Genomic DNA, 10000 nt, shown 5'->3' on the forward strand with positions numbered 1-10000 from the left:
TCGCTGGCAATTATTGGGAAATTATCACTTTCAGCAGAGAAACAAGGACTTTAGCGTGGAATCCACTGTTGTCCGATGATGTTCGAGCGTAATTAGTGCTGCGTACTGCGGATGGTTTGCTGGCTAGTTTGGTGTGTGTTTGGCTGTGGCTTCAATTAGAGTCCCAATGTTAGGGTGGTGCTTCGTTTCCCTCTCTCGTAAAACTCTGCAAACTCGTCACTTGTGCTACTCGCGATACGCCCATAACTGGCCCTATCTTCGCGCGCGCGCGCGACCTTAACCCACATCGACGTCCCAATGGCTTCCTTTCGGTTTGCTTCTTTTGCCCTTCACGTTTCCATCCTTCGAAGCAACATTGACGAGTTGATGCGATGGTCAATAAAATAACCCAAATAAGGCAGAACAAACGACGGGCAAACAAGCGACTTGCCACCGTCACCGCTGTCAAAAAGGGCCGGAAATTGATCCGCACGATCCGCTAATGTCACAGCCATTGACACACCTGCGGAAAATGTAGGACAATCGCGGTTTCAACGGTTCTACCAGCGACGATCACAAACACAAGAGAAATTCCTTCCCTTCTGTTGGTCGCTGCAAACCAAATATAAAAATACATTTTTAGCAAACGGAAATAAAATGAAAAGCACCGAGCATCCCCAATGGAGGCGCATGGTGTTTCACGGTTTCGAAGAGATTTTCAGAGCGTTTACAGCGATTACTGTTGGCAATTTGGGCATACATAACAATATGGGACGCTCTACTTTACGGGTGGATTGCATTGTTTGTAATAAATTACTTGCCCTGGATTTCTGGAAGGCTAGAATGCTGCTTCATTGTCATGTCTTAACACCAGCTCGACAATGCTGGCTTGCAGACGGTGTGTACGATGATGATTGTCCAATATTTACCCTTTAATCGTTCCATTAACGTCCTCTTGGTCGGTCGCTTGCTCGTGAAGTTCTTTGATAAGAGAACTTTGTTTTTTTTATTTATTTGTCAAACATTATTATCGTGCCAGGAAGGATGCTAATAGTCAGCAGCGAGAGGGACCCAACACCCTAAAACTACAATGTCCCTTAACAAACGGAGACTTTGCTGACCCGTAGCTACATCTTAACAGTGGAAAAGGTAAATTAAACCCTTCGGTAGAATATTTAGTGAGCCAGGTATTCAACAACATTTCCAACGGAGAAATAAAGGAAGAAGGAAATGATGCTGTACTGCGAAAAGCGCTTTGACCACTGGTAATGTTTTGAATTTCAAAACTAACCATCCTAGGGATCCTTTGAATTTTCCAAACGAAAAACTAGGTCACCTCACCCGGAGCTGAATCAGCAAAAATTGCTGTGCGAGTTGCACGGACAAATTGAAGCAACGGCAGCAAACGACGCAATTGCTGCCTTTTTTGATGACACTCACGCTGCATTTGTCATTTGGCTTGCAGCGGGCACGGGGAATAATGTGATACTGCGGCCAGTTGTGGACGACAATCGTTCTTAGCGTTCCTTAGTGGTCACAGTTATAAAATTTGAACTTGGAAATTGATGTGCATTGGCGGCGGTCCCATTAAACGGAACGAACGGTTCGGATCGAGCATAAACTTCATCCGGAACGGGAGATGCGCGACTCGTGCGTTACCGCAGAGGGATTTGGTCACAGCTGCACGTCTTTTAAGATCATTTCAACATCATTTCGACTGCTGCAGACGAGCTCGAGCGTAAAGTTTGCCGTTCATCATAATCGTCGTCGTTATTGCGAATTCTACACAGGTACTGGGTGGTGAACGGTTGCAGTGGTACGCGTCGAAATTGAAATGCATCTCAGACTCCTCGGGAACAAAGACATAATAACTATCTTCAAATTATGAAACTTCATCGAATGATCGAACGAATGCGCCCTGTTTGAAAACAATAAAATGATGAAAAACAGAACGTTCAACAAGGAGTACTACTAGAGAAACGTTATGTGCCTGCATGTGGTGCGATGAATGATTCATTTAGATAAAAGAGAGAGACTTCCTTTCAAGTCCTTTCAGCACCTCTTGTAGCTATCCGTAGGTGTTCTGTGGACGGTATGATTGTTGAGTTGCGCTTTGTTACTTCCCGAACTATTCTCCAGTTGAGTTGATGTTGATTTCGATGATTTCTTTGTGACAGCACGTTGCCACGTTAACGCTACGACTCGAGTTGGAGTTTCTTTGTCACGGCCGCGAGCTGCAAGCAAACTCTTTGTAGTACAAAATGAAAAGCGATTTCCGCAGAGCTAGTAGCAGCCTTTGGTAGTTCTTGCTTGAAAAAAAATATCGTTTCCTCTCGCTCCAATCATCGCGTGCAGTAGGATAAATCAGGTGAGTTTGAACAAATTCTCGTGCAAAACTGTCCGAGGAACATTCGACCCAGTACAGCGTGCATCAAGCTTTGAAAATGCCTCTTTTGATGTTGTTTTGCGCACGAGACGCTCTACCGTATAAGAACCAGAAGCACATAAATAGGAAGAAAGGGCAAAGGTTCTGCAGCCGGTTGAGTGCGCTTTAATGGATTATAGGCTTTACTGTAGGAAGCCGACTTCTGCTGCTGCAGCCCCACTTCGAGCGCGTGCGAGCAAATGCACCACGTTTTGATTGCTCGATCTACTATGATGTTGTTTTGCGAAGTAAGTTCATCTTTCAGACGTTTGAAAAATGGAGACGCAAAAAAAAGAAACGCTGAATCTAAAACCTGACATGCCGGCAGCTGCGCCCAGGGTGGCTAGCGCGTGGCCGGATTACACAGCCAGGACAGGTAATTTGGTTAATCCTTCTCCACATCTTCATCATCAAAGCGCAAGCGAGCAAGGAGCAGCCGTGGAGGGATTAGTTTGATAATTAATGTGTCAAAAAGTTGGCCAAGCTACTGCCGTAGCCGTGCGGTGTGGCCAGCACGCTCGAGCTCGCGTAATAAATTTGCAAACTAACTAAAAGCGACACAAAGTTGGTTGCTGGAGAGTTCGAAAGCGCCGGCGGGGGGGGGGGGGGGAAAGGAAAAACTCCTTCAAACGAAGACAGTAATACTGCATCGGTGCTACACGATGGTGTCTCATAAAGTTGCGAGGGAAGGAAAAGAAATTAGAATTCAATTTGGAACCACGCTGTCACGTCGTGGACTCCAGGTGCTCGGTAAACCAGCTACCAGCAGCAATGGCAGAAAACGCTCCACAGCATGGTGGAAAGAGTGGGATTTATTCATCAAAATTAACCACCGGCAGGACAACGAACAGCAATTTCTTTGTTGGTTGGCAGGAAGCGTCCGGAAACAGGGAAACGAAATGAATGCCATTTCCTGCCCAGAAACGGTCCCAGGGGCTGGACAAAGATTCATAATCCTTGGCGAGTCGATTATAATATTTCATAAGAACATTGGCCCCCTTGACTAGAGTCTTTCGCTCTCTTTCTCTTTCTCTCTCTCTCTCTCTCTCTCTCGCTCTTTCTCTCACTCTCTACCCCGCGGTCTCTTTCTATTGATGTTTTAGCATTCAAATTCACTTTCCGGGTTAGTTCGATCGCAAGAACTTCGCAATCCACTTCGCCCTTGGCCAGTGCTGGTTAGTTCCAAGGAGTCCAAGTAACGGCATGTGACCACGCAACGAAACAAACCACTAACCAGGTCATGCTGGCTTACAATAACTCCCAAAACAAAAAAAAACGGAACCTCTGCTGTTAGTGCAGGCACGGTGTGCCGGGGCAGGCAAATCGCTTCGACCTCAGCCGCAAAGCCCGTAAAGACAATGGACCGAATGGAAGAAAATGGTCTTGTACCGGATGGCCGGTATGCCGCATGATGGCCACTGTCAGATAGCACCCACCGCCCGTTTCTCGAGTGCAACGGAACATATGCTTTGGTCACACAGTGACCTCTGTCCCGGTTTGGTGCCTCGCAGTTGCTTAACTCCTGGCACCGCGGTGTTTCATGAATTATTCATAATCTTCTCCGGGTGATTTTCCTAGACTTTTTGGGGCTGACCAACGAACCAACGGCCTACGGCCTAATAGCTAGCCAGCCAGCCAGCCGGTTTCGGTCAATTGGATGGTGCAGCGTGAGTTCAACTCCCACTCGCTCAATTATACCGTGGTAGCGTGAGAACCTCACGCCATGGACCGCACTTCGTAGCCAACGGAACGGAAGGCGGGACCGCACTGTGTGACAACGGATACAGTGAGCTACCGAACAAATGGCTCCACACTTAATGGTGGCGAGTTGGTGTGTCCTGGCAGGCTAGGAGGAGCAATTATTTATGCACCGATGTGGTTGTCCTCTTATTCCTTCGTTCCGCCATCTTCTTCTTCTTCTTCTTCTTCTTCGTTTTCCAATTGCCGTTCATTCATTAGCCCAAACAGCGAACTAACCAGAAGGTACCGGTACATTGGCACCTGCAAGCACCAAAAGGAAAAGACCAAAGTGCGCTAAAAATACAGCCAACAAGAGAGAAATGAAACCACCTGGTAGCGACCGATCAACCAGCACGCACGTAGAATCGCATTCCCGTTTTCCGGAAGTGTGGCCGGAATTGACGCAGAGCTTAAAAAGCGAAGGAAGGAATCACACCCGGGGGACTGCATTAAACATGTGCCAACCATTAGTTTGGCGAGCATTAGCTCCTTCTATTAGCATCGTCTCTTCGGGGCTACTCGAGCACTGGAAGGGAACAGAAACACGAGAAAGCGGTGGTGGGGTTGGGCATTTAAAATATGTACGACTGTATGCATTTGGAATCGAAGTGTCGTGTTTTAATTTAGATTCTAATGAATTTGAAAGTAGCTTGCATGCAGCAGCAGAGTGACACAGCATGGTGCACGGTTGGGCAACCTTAGGGGCTGCAGGAAAATGTCATTAGAGAGTTGACGCTTTCGGTTGCTTCACCATCACCATCGGGCCCAATCGATTTGCTGGGCGAACGGTATTGATCTTACCTCAAGGTTTTTGTTTCTGTTGTTTGACTTTTGGTGTACAAGCAAGATTTTTTTTTAAATATAGAAATGGAATTGTTCCTGTTGTGTTCTGACAAACCAGGCAAAGGGCTCTATTCGTAGAGACTTGTCTTGTGTCAGTCTGTATCTAGTAACTGTCTTTTCGCTTGACTCAATCGACAACTCGGTGGGAACAGGCACTGAGTCTGTGAAACTTTGTTAGAGTTTCGTTTCCACGGTTGATTGTTCTCGTAGTTGGCATTGATTATTTACAGAGACGATTTTCGGTTGTATACAAGGTGATATAGGCATTATTGGTGATGGTTTTGGTGGAGGGCTGTCAAAATGTCGTCAGTTCATGCATAAGGTCACTAGAAGATTGTAGGAAGTTTTGGTTTTAAAAGATAGGCAACAATACTAGATATTTTCAGCAAAAAAAAAGAGTAGATATTTCCAACACCATTGACAGCAGTCTTGTATGATAAACAATTCAAAGCTTCTGCTACAAACTGCACACTGGACGAGGATACAAAAGTTCACCGTCTCTTTCTGTTGTACCGGTTGTACCTGACTCACCTATAATACAAATTGGCTTCCGGATGAAGCGCAACCGGCCGCAGAAGCCCATGTACTTCGAGCGGCAACCGGCAGACCAGAGCCGGACCAGGTACTCGACACCGAAGAACACCACCAGACAGATCTCCATCCAGAATAAGGTCTCGTTCGCGAACTTACTATACTCGTCTATCGTCGACAGTACGCTAAATATCAGACACACCAGCACGAGCAGAAACCTGTGGTTTGGAGAGGAATAAACGAGAAGATAGAAGAAAGGATCAGAAAAAATGAGTTCACTCGATGGTCGATATTGGACAGCGATGTGTTGTGTTGCCATTCGAATGGTTTGTAATGTTTGTACACAGGACCCCCTATTCCCATTGGAGCACTCGTGCAATTTCCTGTTGACAAAGAAACGCTGCTGCTGATGGTGGTCGGTTGCACGTTTTGTGCGATTTTCTGAAACATTAATACCGCCGGCGAACGGGTAAAATGGCATTTTCCACTGATCGTTACATTTGCTTTAAATTTTAATGACCCTCGGATGCAATAAAATGAAATAAATCATCATAAAACCGCGTGGTGCAGCATCTGCACCAGAACCAGCACTACGCTGACGACTGTGACCGCTGATCACTTTACTGCGGCTGCTGTTGCTGCAACTGGTATAATCGAAAATGGGATGCGACCGCTGACAAGTGTCTCCGCCGGCACTCGTTCGAACAAAGGGCGACCTTCATCGACCACTGGCGATATCGATTCCCGTGGGCGAGAATCAAAGAGTTCGCGTTCGTTTACGATGCCTCGGACCATCACCGGCCGGCACACAGCTTGCCCGAGAATAAAGCAATTCTTCATCACTCTTTTACGATCGTCGTCTCACGGGCAAACCCGGTGACAACTACGCTGTTCAGCGAACTGGCCGCAGGTCCGGGCCGGGTTTTCGATTTCGTCGCAGCGTTTGAGGGTATTAACACTGTGGAGCGCAAGTTAGTTACGGTTTTGCTCTCTTGCTTTTATCTAACTTGCGAACGTTTAGAGAAGATGCTGGAAGCGGATCGATTCGTCCTTTCGTTTGCTTTCACGTCAGAACCATGATACGGAGTTGATGGGGTTGCTTTGTCAACTTTCAAACTCCCGCTGGGAATGAAGTTGCCAAATCGCTCAAGGAATTGTTGGATAATGTAGCAGGTTCGTTTATGAACAATTACATTCAATGAAGCTGGACTTGTGCGAATGAATTGTTTATTATATTTATTGGAAAGGGATATAAACAGTAAATTTATTTGAAGACACTGTGCCTTCAAAATGTATTCCAAGATTATTTACATTTTAGGAAGTAGCAGCGAATCGTACATCATTTATTACAATTTTTATCATTATTTCATTTGATATAAAATTATTCATCACAAGTTGAAGAGTTGAAAATTCACAAAAGACATCACTCAAGATGAAACTAGATATTAACTGTAACTGATGAAACCGCAAATTCTATCGAACTTGTTAATTTTATAATTGGTTCGAAAACTGACATACAGAGCATGCATTGGAAATGAAGGCCCAATGTAAAAACGTGGACACAAAAGGGCAAACATAGCATAATCCTTCTCCATATCCTTCTCACAAAGCTACCGAAACATCACGAAAAACCTCACACCTCCGCTAGTTGAGGACGCTGGTTGCCCGTTGAACACAGAACTAAACTCCGATGAGTCGATAAGGAAAATAAACAACCAACACCGCCGGCGGATGTTGCAACAATGGTGATGACATACGCCAGCATATCGTGTGCCCTCGATGTGTGCATTGACAAAGTGTGCCCTCGGTGTTCGATATTCGCACCGGTGACCGCGGGAGATGCTGGTGACAAGCTGTGGAGCTCAAAGTGGAAGCACCTCAGGTCCCTTTCGCCGAGTGACGGGTTGTTTTGGCATCGAGATAACTCTGGTGCCGCTCAAGCATCAAGTGTGGGTCGTTTGCGCTTGAACAGTGGCTGCGCTGAGCAGCAGTAGGACACGACTAGCAATTCCAGGAAATCGCTGGGTTCTGAGCGTTCCATGCATGATGTAGGGCTCTGGTCTGGTGGGGAGGTTTAGTAGCATGATGGGAGCTGGATCAGATGCTGACGGATTTACCGTCGGAGACGTTGACGATGCAGATGACATCGGTCGTCAGCGAACTGTCGCTGGTAGCAGAAGCGTACAAAGCGAGCACAGGCATGGCACCATGTCTATCACCACGATTGTAGGCCACTTAGCCGGTTTAGACACACCCACACCGCGAGTGCACTGTGTTCGAGCTCGTTTTAGTATTGTTCAATTCGAACATTATTAGTTTCAGCATAACTCCATCAAAACGGGGGGAAACATTACAGGTGATCGTGATTGTGCTGAAAAACTGTTTCGGTGCAATTTGCGTGAAACGGAAATTGGAAGGTTCGACCAGAATCGAATAATGAACTCGCGCGAGTTGATTGAAAGCCAATTCGCAAAAAGGCGGTTGCGTGTCAGCGTGCAAATGGCATTGCAATCCGTAACGTGGCCAATGCTTTACCTTTTTTCTTGTTTTTCCTCATACCTAGCGCGTTGATGCACCTTTAATTTATTGTTTCGCTCGCTCGTTTGGCCATCGGCTTCGTAGGCATTGCCGTGTACTACACTGCCGTTCAAGTGCTGTTGTGGCCTGCATTCATTTCATTTATTTTTTCGCTTTCATTCGATCGATCCATGTTCCGTAACGAAATTCCTGGGAATTCATCGCGTAACATCGGGCAACCATAGCGAAGGCCTCCCCGCTTCCCCGGCAATCCTGCTGCCACGGAGATAACATTAATTTTAGATTAATATAATGGAGAGATGAGCACGGCCAGATCCGGGCCGTATCGTTACGGGTCCAATGCAGGTAGAATGGAACGAAATGCCAACGAAGTAGGGCGTGCCGCGAGAGCTGGTGGAAGCTGTACGGCAACGGAGATTCGCTTCCGTTCAGCGTGACCGTACCATGGCGTAGTAGATACCTGGTAGCTCGGTAGTCTGAACGTAAGTAGCCGACAGAGTTGGACAAAATTCCGGCTCGATTCTGTAGCGCACATAAGCCAGCATGGCCCTTATCTGACCGTGTGCTTATGATAATCTGATACATGATTAGAGGCATACAGCGATACGGCTTCAAACTCGAAGCTCATAATGTGCCCGATAACATGCAGCTCGGAGAGAAGTGCTGAACGAAATCAACCGGAGAAGCAAATAATGGGCACGGATCTGTACAATTTCGTAGCCCTGAACGTGATATATCGATACATCCCGAGTGAGTTGTTCCAGTTAATCTCACCGTAGGATCGATGCATCGAGTGGGCTTTAAACCAAATAATCTTTCATCAGAAGCTTCTTCTTGGGATCCAATGCAATCGGATAGTGTAACTACTCAGGAAAGGTTTCCAATTACGATTGTTCGCTACCACCATCAGCAAATTGTTTGATGAGGAGAATTTTCCAGGAGAATGACGCATTTCTGCTGTAAACCTTTCCCACCAAAGCCAAAGCCTGTCGAATGAACTAAATGCCCGCCTTTTTAACCCCTTATTCAGTCTCTCCTTTCCCTAGCGAGACTATTGGATTTTGGTGTAAAAATGTGTGGAATTTTCGCGCCGTTTTGGGGGGCTCAGGTTTGGTGGAAAATGGTAATAAACATGATTATGTTTATGGAATTTATTTATCCCTCTAGCGTTTTATAGGAATAAACGGCATGGGTCGATGAAAGTGGAATTTCTGCCAGCGGTTGGTGATTGTTAGGACGAAGTTGAAGAATTTGTAGAAACTAATTTCATCCGTAGAATCGGCCAGGAAGGTATGGAAGAGATTCGTATTTACGTTGATAGAGTGCACGAGTGATATCATCTTTTATTACGAATTTATCATTCGTCGAATCGCGCTGCTGCGCTTGTAAAGTTTCAAAATTAGTAACCTCGTTTAAGGTCCTTTTGGAAGCTTAATGCACAGAAAAACAGTGGAAAGTAAGTGCACAGTGCCATACGTCAATGAAATCTTATGTTTAAAGCTTTCAAACCTCAGTTTGAGAACCCAAAACTCAAGCCAGTGTGTTGATGCTTCAAGCTACTTCAGCGAAAAGTAGCGTAAACGCGAGAAATGTAGCCTCACAGCTCCATTACAGCTGCCTCCGTTCCTACAAATACATCTAGCGTGAGTAATAGTGATTCACGAGCAACGCTAACCACTAGCTCTTGTTGCGATGCCACCTGAGAGCCTCATTCTTCATTACAGCTTCCTACGAGCGGTTTTTTGGGGAGCACCCTCTTTGAAATAGCTTCCGCTGAGCACTGAGATGCCAAAGATCTACGCCGAGCCCGTTCTCGAGCGCATCATTCCGGGGCCGGTGCAATCCGCATCTGATCTCTACTCGTCATGGGACACGGCGGCAAGCTAAATGCTGAATGTCTTCAAACTCAGTAGCTACCGATGCGTTCCGGAGGAACAAAAGCGT

General features: G+C 46.2%; 1 protein-coding gene across 1 annotated transcript in view; it reads right to left on the reverse strand.

Moving 5' to 3' along the window:
* Positions 1–10000, reverse strand: part of LOC126575381 (potassium voltage-gated channel subfamily KQT member 4-like) — a 27454-nt gene that overhangs the window by 14703 nt on the left and 2751 nt on the right. The window contains exon 3 of the mRNA XM_050236057.1: positions 5519–5736. Within this exon, the coding sequence (XP_050092014.1) occupies positions 5519–5736 (218 nt within the window). The remainder of the gene's footprint in view (positions 1–5518; positions 5737–10000) is intronic.

This window comes from Anopheles aquasalis, chromosome 3 (assembly GCF_943734665.1).
Source record: "Anopheles aquasalis chromosome 3, idAnoAquaMG_Q_19, whole genome shotgun sequence".
Lineage (NCBI taxonomy): Eukaryota > Metazoa > Arthropoda > Insecta > Diptera > Culicidae > Anopheles > Anopheles aquasalis.